Source organism: Mastigoproctus giganteus, chromosome 8 (assembly GCF_048544385.1).
Source record: "Mastigoproctus giganteus isolate SK-2022 chromosome 8, ASM4854438v1, whole genome shotgun sequence".
NCBI classification, from domain to species: domain Eukaryota; kingdom Metazoa; phylum Arthropoda; class Arachnida; order Uropygi; family Thelyphonidae; genus Mastigoproctus; species Mastigoproctus giganteus.
The window spans coordinates 124,218,659-124,241,490 of NC_143582.1; the positions used below are offsets into that span (position 1 = coordinate 124,218,659).

The following is a 22,832-nucleotide window of genomic DNA, read 5'->3' on the forward strand; positions in this document are numbered from 1 at the left end:
CACTGACACCAAGTGTTCGCGTTTTAGGAAAGCATACCGGATGGATGTTTCCAGTCTAATAAGATGGTCCAAAGTGGACCGGTTCCTTCGGAAGCCGCACTGGATGTTGGAGAGGTCATTTGATTCTAAATACCATATTAAACGAGAATTAACTATTCTCACCAGGATTTTGCACAGACAGCTAGTCAGAGCAATAGGACGATAATTGGTGGTGACTTTTGGATCCTTTCCTGGCTTAGGAAAGGCAAGAACGATTGCCTTTCACCAGGAGTCCGGAAACTGCCCTTCAGTAAAGATTCTGTTATACAGAAGGAGCAGACAATCCATAGATTTTGGTGAAAGATGTTTAATCATTTCATAATGGATGCCATCTGGTCCAATGGCATTTGCTTTGGAAAGAGCGAGGGCTCTTTTCAGTTCCTGAATAGTGAAATCCCCGTTGTAGGGATAAATGCTCTTAGATTTAAAGTTAAGTGCCTGTTTTTCTATTTTATATTTCAGGATGAGGAACTCTGGGGAATACGAAGATGTTGCAGAGATGTTAGAGAATGTTTCCCCAAGAGAATTGGCTATTGCAGTTGGATCTGCAATAGCGCATCCATTATAATCTAGGATTGAAGAAGGGTGGGATGTATATTTTCCCTTCATTTTCCGGATTTTATCCCAGACTACCTTAGAGTTGGTAGACTGGTTAATAGATGATGTAAAACGGATCCACGATTCCTTTTGACTCTGACGACGGATGTAGCATGCTTTGGCTCGTGCACGTTTGACGGCTATAAGGTTGTTCGTGGTAGGATATCGGCGAAATATCCCCCACGCTTTGTTTTGAGCCTTTTTTGCTGCTGTGCATTGTGAATTCCACCAAGGTTTGGGAAATGGTGGAAACCGGGCAGATGTTTTTGGAACAGCGTTCGCAGCTGCTTGGACGATGATTTCTGTGATGTACTTTACTGCATCATTGAACGGCTCCCGACTGACTGTACTGAGGTCAAAATTTGCCTGATGTTGGAAGGCATTCCAGTCACCCTGATCAAACTTCCACCGTGGTAACCTAAAAGGAAGACATGGGCTCCCACTGTGTAACAAGGTTATCACGGGGAAGTGATCACTTCCGTATGGATTCTCCTCCACTTCCCAAGTGAGTGAAGGGAGTAGAGAAGGGGAGCAGATAGAGACATCAATGGCAGAAAAAGTATGGGTAGGCATGTGGAAGAAGGTGTTTGTTCCAGTATTTAGAAGGAAAAGGTCATTGTCATTGAGCATACGCTCTATGACTCGTCCCCTTCTGTTGATGTTAGCACTACCCCACAGGGTGTTTTGTCCATTCATTTCCCTGAGAAGTAAGTAAGGGGGAGGCAACTGCGTTACAAGATCATCAAGGTCTTCCTGGGGGATGTCAGTCCCAGGTGGCAAATAAAGAGAGCAAACTGTTAATATAAATCCCACCGAAAGGCGAATTGCAACAGCTTCCATGCTAGTTGTAATTAGCAAGGGCTGAACTGGGGTCTGATTGCCGACGAGGATAGCCACTCCTCCATGAGCAGAGCCATCTGCAATTCTATCCTTTCGAAAAATTGTGATGTTGTGCATGGTGGGATCGTCATTTGCCTTTAGATATGTCTCCTGCAAGCAAAAGCAAACTGGCTCGTGCTTTTGCAGGAGGGCCTTGATGTCATCAATATTTCGCCGGAATCCACGACAATTCCATTGTAGTAATTTAGCCATTAGTTTGGCTTGGTGGGTCCATCAGGCGGCTTCCGAGGTGCTGAGGGCTTACTTTTATCAGTCTTGGGTTTATCTTTTTTGGGGAAAAATGGCGCTGTCCCATGTCCATTTCTTCCTCTGCAAAGAGTTCCAAGACTGAATCTTCGGGTACCTCCTTCTGCTCGATGGAGAAAAGAATAAGAAAGGGGAAATCCCCCCTAGAACCCAAGAAAACATGGATTCTAGGGGGGATTTCCCCTTTCTTATTCTTTTCTTTCATAATTTCCTTTGTTGCTTGTGGAGCATTAGGAGGTACTGATATAGGAGTGGCAGCTGATTGGTTCTTCTGTACAGGTTTTTGAGAACTTAAAAGATAACGCGCGATGGGAGTGAAAGACTCCTTTGGAGGAATGGTCATGTCCGTCTGAGTTCTGACGGAACATCTCCCTGCTACCTTCGGGGCGTAGGTAGGTTTGTTGATATTCAGGGGTTTTACCAATTTCCTTGCCTCCTGGTATGATATATTGAGCTCTGCCTTCAGCCATTGAATTTCTTTTTCTTCTTTCCACCTCTGGCATGCTCGTGAGTAGGCTGGGTGTTCGCCTTCACAGTTAATACAGGTGGGTTTTGCGGCTGAACATGCTGTTGTTTCGTGGTCCTTTGCACCGCATCGAGCGCATGCAAGACTCCACGGCAGGCCATTTGAGAGTGTCCATACTTCTGGCATTTAAAACACCGTAAAGGGTTCGGAATGTATGGACGCACTGAACAGTTGATGTATCCAGCTTTAATCTCGTCAGGAGGTTTAGGAGAGTTAAAAGTCAGGATAACGCTCCTGGTTTTAACAAGTTTTCCATCCCTTCGCGCAGTAATTCTTTTGACGGCAATAACTCCCTGTGGTTTTAATTCGGAGCAGATTTCCTCCTCGGTTACGTCGAGAAGGTCCCACTCCGAAATGACACCTCTCGATGAATTGAGTGTTCTGTGTGGTGAAACTGTTATAGGGATTCCTCTGATTGATGTTGTTCGGAGTAGATGTTCAGATTGCCTGTCATTTTTAGTTTCAATTAAAAGGTCTCCAGAACGAATCCTCTTAACTGATTTGGGTGAACCTGCTAACCTGTCTAACCCTTTTTGAATAAAAAAGGGGGACATTTTACCAATCGGTGTTTCATTGGTAGAATGCATAATTAAGAACCTTGGGACAGGCCCTGATGGTAATTCCGTTCGCTGCCTCTTTTTAGCAATAATGCTATCTGTCTCCTTTTCATTGATTTCAGATAGGGACCGGGTTGGGGCCCCTGAAGAAGTGAGTTTATCAGGATTCATGGAGTTTTTTAAATTGTTCAGTGCCCGGGCTCCCCACCCACCATGGAGCCCAAAAGGATGCCCACTACCTGGCATGCAATAAATGCGCTCGGGAGTGGGACGGCAGGGCTACCCTGACACTATACCCGCACCGCAGCCAGCCTGAATCCTGTCCCTCAGACCATGAGGGTATGGGGCGTGGCATTGACACGGTTGACCCTCGCAGGCGAGCCTACTAGCCGATTGATCCTAGCCGGGCCTTCCAGGACCACCCGTCTTGTCGAAGCAGGGGCCAAAGTGGTGTATTGAAGCTGGGCCCCTCAACCACCAGGATCCCCCTTTCCAAATTTCCACGGGTTGCAGCGCACGGCAAACACGCTGGATTCCATTGATGTAAGCCTGGAAGGTGGGCTGTGGGCATTGGATCCCAGTGATGCTAGTCTGGAAGTCCAGCAGCGTCACTGGGAGGTCCCCTCACCACGTACAGGTGCCCACGTCGAGGGGTTTCATTACGGAAATGACCCAAATGATGTCACTTCCTAAATGGTACTAATAATGATAACTCAGTCACAAACATTGATTTGGTAGAGTAAGTAGTGGGTATGAGAATAAAATGTTACATCGGTCATACTAAGAGACAGAAATGACTTCACTTCCTAAATGACACTAACTGACGTCGCTAATGTTGATTCGGTAGAGTGAGCAACAGGAAGTAATATTATGCAAGAATAAAAGCTTTAAAGCCACTGAAGAAGCCTCCAGTGTAGACAAAAAAAAAAAAACGAGTTCAAAAACAGAGAACAAAACAAAATGCAAAGTTAATAAAATCTGCCTCTCAAGATTTTGATCAACATCAGCCTTCTAATTGGCATAAGTATGTAGCAAGCTTGAGCATAAAATGTTACATCATTCATAACTTCAGTTCTAGCTATTAGATTTTAATAGCTTTGATTAAACCATTTAAAAATTTAAACGGTTTTAATTTAAGAATGCAATAATTAAACAATCACTTCTTGCAATGGTTTTTGGTTATGGCATGATACTATTCTACAAATGGATTTCGCTAACTATTGAAGTGTTATTTGGTTTTTGGTTTTTTTTTTTTTTTTTTAGGAACATTAGCAACTAAGGCCATATTGCTCCGGGATATGCGGTGGTCATTCCCTGACCTTTCCGCATCCTCTGTATTTGGTGGTGACGGGCTCGAACCCTGGTCTAATCAAGAAGCGTGTGCTACTCACTGCTAAGTGTATTTTCAGTTAAATACACTGCTAAGTGTATTTTCAAATCCAATTTCAGTTAACAACCTGTAAGAGTATTTTGAAGGTGGCTAAAACTCCAGCTGAGTGAAATCGAGAGAACTACGCAAGAATAAAAACTTCAAAGCCACCAAAGAAGTTGTCCATGTTGACAAAAGAACAAATTCAAAAACATAAGAGAACAAAAAAATGCAGAATTTAATAAAATCTGCTTCTCAAGATTTTGATCACCATCAACTTTCTACATTGACTTCTTATCAAGAAACTGGACCATCAACATCACAAAATTATATTCAAGAGCTTCCTAAAGAATTTTATCCCGAAAATTTGAGTTCAAATGAATTACCTGAGGATTTTAAATTGATTCCTGAACCGGCTAGACAGAGTATACTGCAACAACCATTTTCGATTGCATCATCCATAAAGAAGCAAAATCATATTTCAGCTGAATCATCTGTTCTAGACCCTCCACTGGTTTCAATAGTAGTCGAACATGAAATCATTTACAAGAACATCGAACATGACCATAACTCCTATAAAGAATTTGAATGACAATTTCTGAAAAATACATTTAGAGCTGTTTGGAACTATCTGTGTTCAATTATGATATGAAAATAATGTAAAATTGTGCACTCCGGGAAGTTATCCATTTCTTCTCGCCTCACCAAAAGATCGAACTTATCTAAGAATGTTTTCACATAAAATAAAACACCTTAAGTGTGTACAGGGTACACACACTGCTTTTTTTTTTTCAGGCACAGCCTTAACTACAAAAGTGAATTAACCACTATCATATGCCTTCATAATTCTCTTTTAAAACTTGCAACTGAAACAGATCACTTTTGCAGATTAAAGTCTGAAACCATTTTTCTCGTCTATGGTTAGTCTTTGAGATATATATATATATATATATATATATATGTGTGTGTGTGTGTGTGTGTGTGTGTGTGTACAGTAATCTCCTGCACATTTGCCAAGTTCAACATTTGTAATATCTATGTATTTGTCAAATAACATTCCTCTCTCCCCAGTGTAAATTTTTCCACAGCTGCAAGTGCTTTTGTAAAAAAAATCATGTCTACATCTTGTTGGAGTGAGGGCAGGCCCAACCTGGTATGTACACATGCTGCTTCACTGGTGAAATTTGGTCTAAAGTAGGCACAAACTTTCCATTTTCCCATTCCCCTAGTGGTAGTGGGTGCTGTCTAAGTGTAATGTTGTGTGTAATGCATTAGCATTAAAAATGCAAAAGAAAGAAAAGAATCTAGTGTAAAGAAGCGAAAAAACATAATGCACTTAAATGAAAAAATAAAAGTATTTGATAGACTCTTGATGGGTGAAAATGCATCAGCAGTTGGAAGATATTTGGAATTAATTTGTCAATGGTGAGATCCAAAAAGAAAAATGAGAAGGCAATAAGAAGGCATTTGTGGTTCAATAGATTTAAAAATAGGCACAGTTTGCACAATGTAAAGCTCATTAGCTCATTGGTGAGTTAGCATCAGCAGCTCAGAGGTTTCCCAATGAACTACATCAGCTTATTGAGAAGAAAGGATATCTTTCATGACAGTTCTTCAATGCTGATGAAACTTCACTCTTCTGGGAAAAAAAATGCCAAATAGAACTTTTCTTTCAAAAAATGAACAGATTTCTGCTGGTTGCTGAAGGATCATGTATCCCTTCTTCTGTGTGCCAATGCTTCAGGGACTGTAGTAAAGCCTATGCTCTTATATCTGTCTATTAACCTCCCCCCCCCATGCACTATGAGGCAAGAATACAAATCAAATGCCCATGTTTTGGTGAGCTAACAAAAAAAGCATGGGTTACTGCAGCATTATTCTTAGGGTGGTTCTCTGACTGCTTCATCCCCAAAGTCAAAAATTTCATGGTATCTAAACACCTGGAATTTAAAGTTCTACTTCTTATTGATAACACTCTTGGACATCCAAATGACATTAAGTTTACAAATTCGAATTTAGAAGTAGTTTTCTACCACTGAATGCAACCTTGCTTCTCCAACCCTTGGACAAGGGGTAATAGAGTCGTTTAATATACAAGTTACTATACAAGAGTAACTAGGCCCCAAGTGCCAAGCAATAGTTCCCAAGTAATCATTCTAGTGTGATTTTCTAGCAATAGTTCCCAAGTAATCATTCTAGTTTGATTTTCTAGTGTTTTTCCTAGGGCAAGTACCAGTGCTTTAATAAACCCTCCACCGCTCGCAATATTACTGCTGACCACTCGCAACATAACTGCTTCACCGCTAGCAATGTTACTGCTAACCCCACTTGTAATGTTACTGCTATCACTAGCAATGTACTGCTCTCCTCTTCTGCTGATCGCTTGGTCACTGGTTGGCACCACTCCTGCCTCCACGTGGCAGGGCCAGTAACCTGGGAGAACGAATTCCCTCTTCCAGGGCAAAAAGGAGCAGTGCTGGATTGTGATGTATATCCACTGCTAGAGCCCACAGGTTCCAGACCTGTTAACACTCTCAGAGCATGACTCCAATCATCTGAAGAGACTATAGGCAAAAAAACAAACTACAGACATGCCACCATTTCTGATAATGCAGTCACTATCCACACAATCTGTCAGCAAGCTATCGCCTTTTGTAATACAGAAATGTTTAGAATTGGTTGTTGGATCCCCTAAAATGGTGAAGAGTCTCCAATCTGGAGACTTCCTAATTGAAACTTCAAAAACATCACATTCAGAAAAATTGTTAAAATGAATGACATTTAACAATATTCCAATGTCAGTTACCCCCCATAACACTCTGAACACATCTAAAAGCGTTATCAGTGAATGGGACTTACTGTCTCTGAAGAAGAAATAGCACAAGAGCTTAGCGAACAAAAGGTGACACATGCTCGGAGAATTATGACCAAAAATGTTGGCAACCTGCTATCAACCAGGTCCATTATTTTGACATTCTGTACTCCAAATCTTCCATCTTCTGTTAAAGCAGGTTACTTAAACTGTAAGATTCGTCCTTATATTCTGAATCCCATTTGCTGTTTTAAGTGCCAGAAGTATGGCCATGCACAGACAGCATGCTGAGGTGATGCTGTTTTTCCAAATCTTCCATCTTCTGTTAAAGCAGGTTACTTAAACTGCAAGATTTGTCCTTACATCCCAAATCCCATTTGCTGCTTTAAGTGCCAGAAGTATGGCCATGCACAGACAGCATGCTGAGGCGATGCTGTGTTTCCAAATCTTCCATCTTCTGTTAAAGCAGGTTACTTAAACTGCAAGATCCATCCTTACATTCCGAATCCCATTTGCTGCTTTAAGTGCCAGAAGTATGACCATGCACAGACAACATGCTGAGGCGATGCTTCCAGTCCCACTTGCCCAAACTGTAAAGGAAGCCATACTGCATTTTCCAAAGCATGTGACCTTTGGAAAACAGGTAAAAAACCCAGAAATATAAAGTGAAGCACAAAGTAGCATACCCTGAAGCAAGAAAGCAAATATTGCTAACTATGCTTAGCCGATCATATGCATCGGCCACCAAAAACTGCCGCTCAGCTGCAACTCAAACAGATGTCTCCATAGAACCCAATATTTCCTTTGCCACCTGGGCCAAAACTGTGCTAACACACGATAAGAAACCTACAGTCAATGAAACCAGCATTCAGTATCCCAACTGATGCTATCTCAACCTTGCCCAAAATAACAAAATCAGCTATTGTTGAAAATCGGAAGAAAGTGAAACCACGAAATGTCAACATGAAAATTTATGTTCAATCAGAGGATGACGACTGAGTACTAGAGTTACATGCTAATGATACCATGGATACAGGCCACCCAATCTTTCCTAAAAATGAAAAATCAAAACTAAACAGACAGAAAAGAAACCTACTCAGAAAAAACAGTCAGATCAGATCAGTCTTCCTCGATTAATCCCAAACAATGAACAAATTCCTATAATGGAACTGTAGAGGATGATGAGGTAATATAGCTGACCTGAATAATTTACTCATACAAACTAATGCAGTAGGTGTATACTTACAGGAAACCTTTTTATCACCACAGGTTTCTTTCAAATTCAAAAATTATATTATGTTTAGGCGAGACAGGGATTCTGGCACTCCTCCTCATGGAGGGGTAGCTATTCTTGTCAAAAAAACCATACCATCAAGACATTGCCAACCACAAACCTCTCTTAGAAGTTGTAGCACTTGAAACCAGTTTGGGAATATCCTTAACTTGTGCATCCATTATATCCTACCAAATTATCCTTGCTCCCAGACTGAACTTGACAATCTTATCACACAACTGCCACCTCTTGTGTGTTTACTTAGTGATTTAAATGGAAACCATCCATTGTGGGGATCTTCCACCATGGATAGCAGAGGCCAATTAATTGAATTATTCCTGGATAACAATAATCTAACTGTATTAAATTCTGGCTGTCCAACTCATGTTCAACTACCTGCAGGGACTACATCAGCCATGGACTTATCCATCTGTTCAGCATCTCATTTTACAAGCATGGGATGGTTAGTGATGAATGATCCATTCCACAGTGACTATTTTCCTATCATCAGTTCAATTCAAACACAGGTCATGTCATGTCCTAAAGGCCGTAATTCTTGGAATTTTCAGAAAGCAGACTGGGAAAAATATTGCAATTGTGTGCTACTCGACAACCAGTATGTATAGCAACAACATATTAATGACATAACTGATCACATTACCAGCCATATATTATCGGCAGCCAAAATTTCCATTCCAAAATTCAACCAGTGCAAGCAGGTACATACTAAAACCAGTGGTGGAATGAAGATTGCTCCAAATTGAAACAAGAAAAAACCCTGCTTGGAACCAGTTTTGCAAATTCCCCACTATCACCAACTTAATTGTTTTCAAAAAACTGAGAGCCAAAGTAAGACAAATTAGGAAAAAAAGCAAAACGTGACTCCTGGATTAACTTCACCTCAACTATTAACAAAAATACTGACACTTGGATTATCTGGAAAAAAATACAGGCTCTCAGTGGAAAATTTCTATTGTTACAGTCTCCAATAATACAATAGAATGGGCAGGACCTATCCTCTCTTACTGACATTGCAATGCTTTAGCAGAATTTTTTCGATAATATTTCCACCTCTTCCTCTTATATGACCTCCTTTCAATGAATTAAAACTAATGAAGAACGTAAAAATTGAAATTTTCAACTAATTTCACTTCCATATAACCAGCCCTTTACTCTAGTTGAGCTCAAGGAATCCGAATAGTGCAGCAGGACCTGACAGCATTCATTACAGTTATGTTTAACATCTGTGTGAAGTGATCTCTACATACTATTGCTATTTTATAACTGCATCTTCTCAGGAAACACATTATTATTATTATTATTATTATTAGTCATATGGTGCAAGGAAGCCTGAGGCTTATGCTGCACTAGCCAAAAAAAAAAATTCCTGCATTACCCTGAGAGAGAGAGAGAGAGAGAGAGAGAGAGAGAGAGAGAGAGAGAGAGAGAGAGAGAGAGAGAGAGAGAGAGAGAGAATCACCAAGAAAGCAAGAAAGAGAAAAATGATGATATCCAGCTCAGGACCCTGGGTTTGCCAAGCCCATACTCACCAGATGTGAGTCCCTGGGGTAAATATCCTCTCTCATGGCACCATTCCTATATTTGTGCTATGCCAAAACTGGGCAAAGATACCTCTATAGTTCAAAATTACAGACCCATATCATTGATGAACTGTTTGGGCAAGATCTTCGAAAGGATGGTGCATGAGAGGCTCACCTGGATTCTAGACTCCCAAAATCTTCTTTCCGATCACCAATATGGCTTCCGTAAAAACAGATCCACCCTATATTTACTTGTCAAAATTGGATCCAGCATGCGTTAACGCCTTCATCAGGAAACAACATCTAGTGATGATCAACCTGGATATTCAGAAAGCATTCGACACCACATGGCATCATGGTATTATCAAAGATATGCATCAATTAGGGCTGAGAGGCTATCTCCCTCAAATTATTCAGAACTTTTTAAAGTTACACTTCCGTAGCCGAGTGGTCAGGAGTGGGAGTGCAGTAGCACACGCTCTTTGAGTAGACCGGGGTTCAAACCCCTGACAGCTAAATACAGTTGATCTGCCAACCTGCACTGGACCAGCGTGGCAGATCATGGCAGAAACGTTTGTATTTTCCTCGGCATGAATGTTGAGGAGGCTTCCATCCTACAGTGGGTTGATAATGGCTGCAGTTTTTTTTTTTACCTTTCAAGTCAGAAATCAAAACTTCCTATCAGCATCTCACATTCAAGAAGAGGGTGTTTCACAGGGTTCCATACTGAGTCCAACCCTATTTTCAATTAGGGTCAACAATATATTGGCAGATCATTCAAAAATTATTGAAGTATACATGTATGCAGACGACCTCACCATATCTTGCCAATCACAAAATATGAATACTATCAAAAGACAGTTACAAATTGCTCTTAACAGAATAGAATCCTGGACTTTATGCAGTGGATACGATCTTGCTGAACAGATATCCATGACCACTCATTTCTGCAAACTATGGTCATTTCATCCTGATCCTGAGCTAAAGATAAAAAATGTGCCAGTTCCTCTTGCTAACACTGTCCGTTTTCTTGGCCTGATACTAGATAGAAAACTGACTTTCAAGCACATGTGGCCTCTCTTCTAACCATCTGCTTGAAGAAATTGAATATCCTTCGGTGTTTGTCATCTATGTCTTGGGGTGCTGATCGACATACCCTTATTCATCTTTATAAAGCTCTCATTGGGTCCCATTTGGACTACGGTTCTCCAGTGTATGACTCTGCGAGGAAGAGTACTTTAAAGAGATTAAATACCATCCAGCACAGTGCTCTGAGAGTTTCTCTAGGGGCTTTCAGAACCTCCCCAGTTCAGAGCCTTTACACTGAAACCCACAAACCTTCCTTACATCTTCAGAGGAAAACATTACTTTTGATGTATGCCGCAAAAATCTGCAGTCTTCCCTTTCACTCTAGTTGGAGATGTCTGTACAATACCAAATGGGAGTCATTTTACAATAGTAAACCAAATGAAAACAGACTTGCTGCACTTAGGCTTAAAGAACTGATTCAAACGTGGAACTTAGAAATCAGCAATATATATCAGGACATGACACTGCCTGATCCACCGTGCACAAATATCCTTGCAGTTTATGATGACTATTTCCGACAGTGGAGAAAGAACACCTTGTCTCCCTTCAATATTGCACAGTTACATGAAACTCCTGTGCTTCTAATTCACAGGCCTATATGATCTATACAGTTGGATCAAAAACTGAGGCCAAGTAGGTGCTGTGGCAATCTTTCCATCATTCACCACTTCTCTGTCTCATTATCTGTAGAATGCAGTATCTTCACTGCTGAGCTTTATGCTATAAACTTGTCTCACGATCACATTACTCAACTTCTAATTTCGTCTGCCTTAATATACACTGACTCACTCAGTGCTGTCTCTGCCATAAATAGTAATACCAATTCCTCTCACCCTGTAATAAAACAAATCCATTCTAAATTACTTTCTTGTAATGTGTCAAACCAAACTGTGACATTCTGCTGAATTCCAGGACATTGTGGAATAACAGGAAATGAAAGAGTAGATCTTTCAGCCAAACAACCAGATACTTCTCTTTTGTAGGTTTTTCAAACTCCATATACCAATTATAAACATATTATCCGTAAAGCATGTTACAATAGCTAGTCACTAATCTGGAGAGGTTATCTGGGAAACAAACTGTACCAAATAAAACCAGAACCAAAGCTATGGTTCTCCAGCTTCCAGAAAAGCAGACGAGAAGAAACAATTTTAGGAAGGCTAAGGATTGGGCATACTCACCTCACTCACCTGTATCTATTAACTAATGACAGTGCTCCCCAATGTACATTATGTCAAGTACAACTGACCATTCGGCATTTGTTAGTGGACTATCCCCACTTTCAAAATATCTGCTTAAACACCTTTAAATCAATTGCTAATACACAGTCATCAATAAATTTATTGCAGATTCAGGGAGATGATCTTAATAAAAAAGAACTACAGCAGACTCTCGATTAACCAGGACCGGATTAACCAGGACACTTCAATATTCCCAATTAAAAAAAAAAAAAACCGAAAAAGAGTACAAATGTTTAGTTTGTTTTAGTGTGTTCATCGATTGTTGTGTTCCATTGCACCATAAAAAGACAATTTTGTTTCATTATTTATGTCAGAGATGTCGAAATTTTTTTATAGTAAAAATTTTTTTTTGTTTAGAAATCACGAAAATGATGCGTAAACGCAAAGGAAATTATTCAAAAGTTTGAAAACTGTGCATCTATTAAATCTCTAATGAACCATCATAATGTTGGTGACCAAACCGTACACAACATCGTAAAAAATATAGGAAAGCTATAGACTTAAAATTGACATTACAAAAAATAAAGGGAAGCATCATATTGAACACGTGAGGAGTGGGTGGTAAGTTTTTTTCATTTTGTATCTATTGCCATATTTTTTTAAATAGGTTGCTGAACATTTTTTGATACAGTAAGTCCCCAACTTAGTATTGAAACTTACTTTTTTTTGCTATACACTTACTTTAATGTATAAATTTGCATTTAGAAGAATTTGAAGTGGTTTCATTAACAGCCAGTGAGTTACAACTAAATTTATAATACAATAATATACTTTTAAATAATGAGAAAATTGGATTTTATTATAAAAATTTTTGTTTAAATTCTGTATACAACTGTTAAATATGTTAAATTTGATGTGTGATCTTACAATCCATGGCATTTGGACAGGCTAAGTGATTATATGCAAACTTTTCATAATTTAGGATCACAAAAAATACTGGTCCATATGAGAGAAGCAGTATTCTTTGTCTAGCGGTTGTAAATTTGTTGCAACTGTAAAACTGACTCTTTTGCACTACATGGTTTTTTTTTCTGTATGGCTCTGTCTGGTGAAAAAAGTATGTTGATGATTGCGTACATTTATTATGCTTTCTCTAGATTAAAAGCATTTCATCAACAGCATGATTTCTTTTATTTTTTTTTTTAGGCTCCGGACATACACCTGGATGCAGTCATCAGCTGGAGGAACTTATATCACAAGTGTGGGAAGTGCAAAATCAGGTCATTGCAAATGTGCTGATACCAAATCTTGTGCTAATGCCTCTTATTTGTGTAATTGCGATGTCTCTGATGGACAGTGGAGAGTTGATGAAGCTGTGTACAACACTGCTGAACAACTTGGGATCACTAGAGTATATTTACTCCAACCTGAAAACATGGAGACCGACTCTGAAGCACGACTGTCACTTGGACCACTGGAATGTGTCGAAATGAGTAAGTGCATCAATGAAATTAAGTTCCTTAAATTAAAAAAAATATATATATACTTTATGAGAAAATCATTAATGATAGCAATTTTATTGCTAGAAAAGATTTTATTTTTTTTGCATTCTGTCTAGCCAATTAGCCAGGACATTTTTATCATATTCCTTCTGAGCATAATTAAGTTTACTATATTTATGAGTAGCAAAGTTTACCCTTCTTCCACTTTTTCCCCCCGACAAACATCTACCCTGGCCCTATTTCCTGGTATTTTACCTTGCTACATGTTTATAATGCACCTCACCCTTGTGTCAAATAACCTTCCTCTCTCTCTCTCTCCCCAGCGTAAATTTTTCCATAGCTGCAAGTGCTTTTGTAAAAAAAATCATGTCCACATCTTGTTGGAGAAATTGCATCCCCTCTGAACATTATTGATTTTATTTATTGGCTTGAAAACTACATCCAGTTCATATTTTTTTGCATATTCTTAATAAATTTGTCCCTAGGCAGTACCCTATTCATTTGTGAAATTCTAACTTCCCATCCATTTATTTTTATTTTTACTGCTTCTAACCAGAACTTCTCTGACCAGAATTTTTGTGAACATGCCCTCTATATTAAGAAATAAAGAAAGAAAATTTTAACAACACTATCATGGCAAGTTTGGATGTACAGTGTCTTCTTCCTATTCTTACTTTCCTGGGATATTCTGACCACTGATAGAATTTGTGTATGTAATCATGGGATTGGTATAGGTCCCAGAGCATAATGTTTATTTTATTATTATTATTTTTTTATCTTCTGAATCTATCGAGATATCTGATTTGTCAGTTTTAGCATATAGTTAAGAAATTCACAATTTATTGACGATCATTCACAATTTACAAGTTATAAATTACCTTACAATAGCTCCCTTTATGGTGGTAAAATTAGTAGTATTTTATGATTATTGTTTTAAATGCACATTTAGTATCAAACTGTCAGAGCCACCATCAGAAAAATCAGTTTGCTGACAGAGCTGGAGAATGATTAAGTTACATGGAAGCAGATTGGCTCGGATTTCTAGTTAGAGATAAAATCAAAGAACTATATTAGTTAACTCAAGATACAATGATATGTGGATTCCCAGTGGTACCTTTGTGGCAATAAGGAACTTGATCAAACTGCAAAAAACTGTAAAGAAGAAATAGAGCATTTTCATTTGGTGTTTGATATTAGTATTGGCAAAATGATGCAAGAAAGTAAAGCTTATACAGCACCAGACAAAAAAAAATAAAATAAATAATCACTTCATCAGTCCATTCCTTTAAATAATTATACTTTTTATGGATTTCAAACCAGTCTTTAGAGAAAGGAATAAGCAAATATGGATGAATATAGAGATCAGGATCTTTCCTGAATGGCCTCATTGCCATAATTTGGAAGAAAAAAAGAAAGAAGAGGAGGTCATTCTGGCAAGATTAAACATGATTTTATTACCCACAGTTATTTAATAGTAGTAAATGAGTCTCCATTATTTTTGCACTGCCAAATCTAGCTTACAGTAAGGCATTTCCTAATTGTCTGCCCCTATTTCAAATCAAAATAAAATGAAGATTTTTCAATCAGTTTTTTGCCTGCAGTCTCTTAACTTTGTCTCATATACTTGGGATCAATACAAATGATATTTATAATAGCTAACCTTCTTAGAGAGCATCTTTAGTAGTTACAAATAAAAGCAGACCAAGTCTTGTGTTTTTACATGCTGCACTTTAATAGAGTTACTTATCTATTTAAAAGATGTGGAGTGGACTACCTAGTCTTTCTAGTAAAAAATATTTCAAGAAAGAATTACATCTTGCTTAAATAGTTATTATAAATTTCTTTTTGTGGCCTCTATACACAAAAAAGACAGAATATTCACCCCTCCCCAAGATTCAATAATCTTTTAAGGTTCATTCGCATATATGCATCTAGCATTTATTGTCTTCACCATGTCCATCTGTAATAACTTGACTGCCAGTGGACTTATTTTCATGAAATTTTTTATTTGGTGGTTTTAGATAGATTGGTCATTGCATCCCCAATTTCATTAAAATTAGACAAATAGAAATCCAGCAACTTGTTATTTATTATCATTATTTTTTATCATGCATATTAGATAGGCTATCTATATACTGCATATTCTAGTTAAAGCACTAAATATTATGCTTATTTCCATGTACTGATTGAAGGAATGGATGGACATATGGTGGAGGCACAGAAATGAAATGTATTTGGTTCACCCATTAAAGTTATGTCTTTTCTGAAGAGCTAATTTTTTTGTTATCAGTTTACTAATTATGTAAACTATGTATATAAAGTGCTTAGCATCATAATACACAGCCATTTCTGAATAAACAGAAAATTTTTAAGGTGGCATCGTTTTAGGTTATATCTCATATTGTGAATACCTTCACAACGAGTTGCCATGATATTGCACTACTGTAGTGCAATATCATGGCAACTCGTTGTGAAGGTATTCACAATATGAGATATAACCTAAAACGATGCCACCTTAAAAATTTTCTGTTTATTCAGAAATGGCTGTGTATTATGATGCTAAGCACTTTATATACATAGTCTAAATTTGTTCACAGCTTGAGGCTCTAGCCCTAAATGCGCCTTAATTATGTAAATCATGAATTATTTACTAAGAAAACTAAAATCTAGCATTTTACAATCTGGAATTCTTTCAAACCTGTCCCATTTTACAAAAAAAAAAAAAAAGAAGATTGCCCTTTACAGGATGGAAATATTAAGAAAAAAAGAAAGAAAACAATATTATAACTATGGTCATTAGCATTAGTAAAGGCATATGATGCAAGAAAACAAGCTTATACAGCATCAGCCAGGGGAAAAAAAAAAACCCTCCCATTTCACTGATCCATTCACTACAAATGTTTGTCTAGTTCTGCCTTGAATTTATTTAAGCTGTCAACTTCCACAATGACAGATGGACGTTTGTTCCCACAATCAACCACCCGCTGAATAAAGGCAAATTTTTGAACCTATTCTACAACTGTTTTTGCTCAATTTGAAATATGTCCCCTCAGAATCCCATCAGCATTGAGCTTGCTCAAACTATTCAAAGCCTTATACACTTCAATCAGATCACCTTGAAAGTGCCTAGTCTCCAAGAGCTGTAATTTGCAAAACTTAAGCCTTTCTTTGTCAGAGCAACACTTTGTTAGATTCACTAATCTTGTTGACCATCTCTGAAATCGTTCCAGCAGCTCTACATCTTTTCTAAAATGAGGCCTTCAGACCTGTATCATTATCATGAATATGGGACCAGACCACTCAAAGTGTGGCCTGACCATTGCCTTATACAAAGTGATAATCACCTTCTTATCCCTGCTAGAAAAATTCCTGTATATCATTTACAAGACACCATGAGCTACTCTTGCAGACCGTCTACACTGCTCAGGAAACTTCATATCTGCCTGAAAAATTATTCTCAAGTTCTTTTCTTTCTTTACCACTGTCACTGTAGTACCACACAGTTACTCTGGGGTTACTGCTTCCCATATGCAGAACTTTACATTTGTCAATGTTAAACTTCATTTGCCACCTCTCAGTCCATCTGCTCAACTTTTCTAGATTCTGTTGCAGTAGCATACTGTCATTATGTCATTAACAATCCTGCCAACCTTCATATCATCTGCAAACTTAGCCATTAAGCCTGATATACATCATCATTATCATTAATAAATACAGAAAATAACAATGGACCAAACACTGATCCTTGGGAGACTCCACTAATAACATTAATCTGCAAATAGCAGTGTCCATTGATTACTATTCTTTGTCTTCTACCACTCAACCATCTGTTTATCCATAGAAATTTGCCCTTATGCCATACTGCTCCAATTTGTACAGTAGTTTTCCATGTGCAACAGTATCAAAAGCTTTCCTAAGATCCAAGTATATGATTTAAAAATTATTTTTTGCATCCAGTTCCTTTATGACTACATCATAGTATCCAATCAAATTGGTCAGACAAGACTTCCTTTTAACAAAACCATGCTGTGTCCAAACTATAACTGAAGTCCTGTCAAGATGATCCTGCAGTGCTTCTTTAACCAGTGCCTCCATTTATTTCCCCAGAACAGAAGTTAAACTAACAGATCTGTAATTACTTGTGTCACCCTTTGATCCCCCTTTGTGAATTGGGGTCATATTTGCACATCTCTAGTCCGTGGGTACCTCCTCTGAATCCAAGGAAGTTCTCATAATTATGGCTAAAAGTTTGCTTACTTCCTTTGCTGCCTCCTTTAATATAACTGGCTAGGTCCCATCCACCCCAGATACTTTTCGTGTGTTTATCTTCAACAATTTCTGCTCCTCTTTTCTCTCAGTTATTACTAAATCATTTAACTGACTGCCAGTGTTTAATACATCTCTGCCATTCCTCTCCCTGAATAACTCCTCATATTTAAATGTAGATGGAAAATACTCATTTTCCATCTACAAACATTCAGTTTGTTAGCTACCTACCTGAGCAGGATCATCAACAGTTGAACCATTGATATCATGTGGACCAATCTGATTCATCCCCTTCCTTTTACAGTTGACATAAGTAAAGAATTCTTTGCTGTTTTTCTTTGCATCCATTGCCAAAGATTTCTCGTAATCTACCTTTGCCTGCCTAACTATCTTTGTGACTTGATTACAGATCAGCTTATATCTACTATAGGCTTCTGCATCACATGTTAATTTATGTATCCCATGCATTTTTTTTCTCTGTCACATGTCTCGTTAGTTCATTTCACATTTCTTTAGTTTCTTATTTGTATTTCTTATTTGGTATGAAAAGTGTGGTAGCTTCCAAGGCTTTGAATGCTTCCCATTTAGAATTTGCTGTTGATAGCATCATCAGTTGATCCCACTGCATAGAATTTTAAAACTGTCTCAGACCACCGTAATCACCTTTACGAAAGCAAAAACTCTTCCTTTGATCCGTGGTGGTAGTTACCTCTTTGAGAAAATCCCACATCAGCGCACTGTGATCACTGCCACCTAGTGGTTCCTCTATCTGCAAATTCTTAATGCATGAAGAATCATTACCGATAATCAGATCAAGAGTATTACTCCCTCTGGTTGTCTCCTGAACATGCTGCTGTAGAAAACAGTCATCCAATAAATCCACAAAAAAACCCTTCAAGTGTGCGAGTGACCAATCCACATGTTCCAGTCAATATCTGGGAAATTAAAATCCCCATTATAAAAACAGTCTGATTCTCTGTACAGTTGTTGATTATACTCATCACAGTGTGGCTATTAACACACTCTCCTACTCTCAATTTTGCTTTCCCAGTGCTTATGTCACACCAAACTGACTCAATGCTGCATTGTCCATCCATGTCAACTGGCTGCACTTCCTCAGATTTTGCATATTTCTTAACTAATAGTATAGCCCTTCCTCCCTTCCTATCCTTTCTGTATATATTGTACTCCCCAAATTCTAATTCTGTATTTCTTATGTCTTTGTGACACCACATCTCTGATATCCCAACAATATCTGCCTTTGATATCTTGACCAACACCTCAAATTCATCAAGTTTATTTACCAAACTCCTAGCATTGGTGTACACACAAGTATACATGCACTTGTTCTTATTCTTAGCTACCCTAACACAGCCCATGTATTTACTTGTTCCACGATGACTACCAGCAGTCTGAAATCCCCAGCACCTTGTTTTCCCACTGCTCATTCCTCAATAGCATTAGCAAATATTCTTGCACCCTTTCTTTTTAAGTGTATCCCATCACTGTTGAAGCAGTCTCTCCTGTTAACAAGCACAGACCAGGCTGAGAAAAATTCCACTCCATGTGCCTTGCACAATCTCTCCAGACTCATCAGAAGTCTTTATCGTATACTCTCTCCTATTGTGTCTGGGTAAAATTGCAGACACTTTCAAATTCAACTCAAGTCGTGGCTTTTTTTCAACATTGACCTGTACTTGTTAAGTATTTCTGCCATTCTCCTACTCTTAATATCATTGGTGCCAACATGTACAGCAATATCACCTTTTTTGCCCTTAAAAGCTGATATCTGCTCTACAATGTCATCAACTTTTGCCCCAGGCAGACATGGCCTGGTCCTGTTCCATCTATTTTTTTTGCACAATATATTCCCCATTTCCCTGACGATAGATTCACCGACAACAACTAGTTCCTGTGGGACCAGCACATTCTGCCTTGGGTATTGCTGCTATGTTGCCTGATGTTCAAGCGTAAGCTCTGGTGTTGATGTGGTCAGCTGAGAGCTTTATGGGCTCCTCAATTTAAATCCTTCAAGGGCATCTACCCTGTTATTCAAGCTCTCATAAAGGCCCATAACAACGCTAAGTTGCTGCTTAATTTCCTCACACTCCTTGCATTAGCATTAGTAGAGGCATTTGATGCAAGAAAGCAAGCTTATGCAGCATCAGCCAAAAAAAAAAAAAAAAAAAAAAAACCACTTCCACTTCACCCCTCTGTTCGTTCAAAATACCGGTCCAGCTGAGCCTTAAACTTATTTAGGTTATCAACTTCCATGACAAGGGATTGAAGTCTTGAAGGCTAAAGGCAAATTTCCACACATCTATCCTACATCTGTCTTTCCTCAATTTGAATTTATGTCCTCTCAGGTGATTATTCTGAGTGAGAGGAAGAATCCAATCAGCACTGAGCATGCTCAAACCATTCAAAGCTTTATACACCTGTATCACATCACGTCACTGGTGCCTAGTCTCCAGACACTGTAATTTGCAAAACTTAAGCCTTTCTTCGTAAGAGCACCCCTTTGTTCCATTCACTAATCTTTTTGCCCTTCTCTCTATTCATTCCAGTAGCTCTACATCCTTCTTGAAATGAGGCCTTCAGACCTGTATACAGTACTCTAGGTGTGCCCTGACCATTGCCTTATACAAGAGAATAATCACCTCCTTATCCCTGCTAGAAAAATTCCTATATATCATTGACAATACACCATGAGCTACTCTTGCAGCCCGTCTGCACTGCTCAGAGAACTTCATATCTGCCTGCACAACCACCCCCAGGTCCCTTTCATTCTCTACCACTGTCAGTGTAGTACCACAGAGTTGATACGTTGCTCTGGGGTTGCTGTTTCCCATGTGTAGTACTTTACATTTGTCAACGTTAAACTTCATTTGCCACCTCTCGGCCCATCTGCTCAACCTTTCCAGATCCTGTTGCAGCAGCATAGTGTCAGTAGTGTCCTTGACAACCCTGCCTACCTTTGTATCGTCTGCAAACTTCGACATTAAGCTTGATATACCATCATCAGTATCATTTATAAATACAGAAAACAATAATGGACCCAACACTGAGCCCTGAGGGACTCCACTAGTGGTAATCAATGGACACGACGAGCAGTGTCCATTGATTACCACTCTCTGTCTTCTCCCCCTCAGCCACCCCTTTATCCACAGCAGCAATTTGCCTCCAATGTCACACTGCTCCAATTTGGGCAGCAGTCTTCCATGTGCAACAGTATCAAAAGCCTTTCTAAGATCCAAGTATATAATATCAAAGTTATTCCCTGCATCCAGTTCCTTTGTGACTGCATCATAGTATCCAATCAAATTGGTCAGGCAAGACTTCTCCTTAACAAAATCATGCTGTGTCCAAGCTATAACTGAAGTCTTGTCTAAATGATCCTGCAGTGCTTCTTTAACTAGTGCCTCCATTAATTTACCTGGAACAGAAGTTAAACTCACAGGTCTATAATTACTTGTGTCAGCCTTTGATCCTCCTTTGTGAATTGTGGTCACATTTGCACATTTCCAATCTAAAGGTACCCCCCCTGAGTCCAAGGAAGCTCTCATAATTATGGCTAAGGGTTTGCTTACTTCCTTTGCTGCCTCCTTTAATATAACTGAATAGATCCCATCCACCCCGGGTGCCTTTCTTGTGTTTATCTTCAACAATTTCTCCTCCCCTTTACTCTCAGTTATTACAAGATTCTCTAGCTTACTGCTAGAGTTGAATACACCTCTGGCTTACCCCTCGCTAAATAACTCCTCATGTGTGAATGTGGATGCAAAATATTCATTTAGTTTGTTAGCTACCTGAGCAGGATCATCAACAGTTGACCCATCGATATCAAGTGGACCAATCTGATTCATCCCCTTCCTTCTAGAGTTTACATAAGTAAAGAACTCTTTGCTGTTTTTCTTTGCATCCCTTGCCTAAGATTTCTTGTAATCTGCCTTCGCCTGCCTAACCTCCTTTGTAACTTGGTTACAGATCAACTTGTATCTATCATAGACTTCTGTGTCATGTGTTCATTTGTATGTATCCCATGCATGTTTCTTCTCTGCCATATGCCTCATCAGTTCATCTGACATCCAATTAGGCCTAAACCTTGAACAATATTTCTTAGTTGGTATGTAAAGCCTAGTAGCTTCCAAGATAAGTTCTTTGAATGCTTCCCATTTTGCATTTGCTGTTGGTAACATCATCAGTTGGTCCCACTGTATAGAATTTAAATACTGTCTCAGTCCATCGTAGTTGCCTTTACGAAAGCAATAACCCTTCCCTTTACCCCTAATGCTAGTTACCTCTTTGAGTAAATCCCACTTCAGCACACTGTGATCACTGCCACCTTGTGGTTCATTTATCTGCAGATTCTTAATGCATGAAGAATCACTGCTGATAATCAAATCAAGAGTATTCCTCCCTCTAGTCGCCTCCCAAACATGCTGATGTAGAAAACAATCATCCAATAAATCCACAAAAGCCTTGCTAGTGTTGTGAGTGACCAACCCATAAATTCCAGTCAATATCTGGGAAATTAAAATCTCCCATTATAAGACTCTCAGATATACTGGCCCACTCTATTTCCCTATACAGTTTCTTATTATATTCATCAGAGTCATTAGGCCTATAGCACACTCCTACTCTCAATTTTGATCTCTAATTTGAGCAATACCTCAAATTCATCAAATTTATTTACTAAACTCCTAGCATTGGTGTACACGCAAGTATACATGCACCTATTTCTATTCTTGGCTACCCTAACACAACCCATGTGTTTACTTGTACTGCAATGACTCCCAGCAGTCTCTGAAATATCCTGCATCTTGTTTTTCAGGCTTCTGCTCATTCCAATAGAAGCAGTGCAAGAATCTCTTTCACCTCTGCCAGTGGCTACTGTTAATCTATTCGTCTTTGTCTCCCCCCAAGCTAGCAGT

At 38.8% G+C, this 22,832-nt stretch overlaps 1 protein-coding gene across 1 annotated transcript in view; it reads left to right on the forward strand.

Moving 5' to 3' along the window:
* Positions 1–22,832, forward strand: part of LOC150081798 (axotactin-like) — a 638,696-nt gene that overhangs the window by 224,382 nt on the left and 391,482 nt on the right. The window contains exon 15 of the mRNA XM_090378896.1: positions 13,337–13,623. Within this exon, the coding sequence (XP_090235022.1) occupies positions 13,337–13,623 (287 nt within the window). The remainder of the gene's footprint in view (positions 1–13,336; positions 13,624–22,832) is intronic.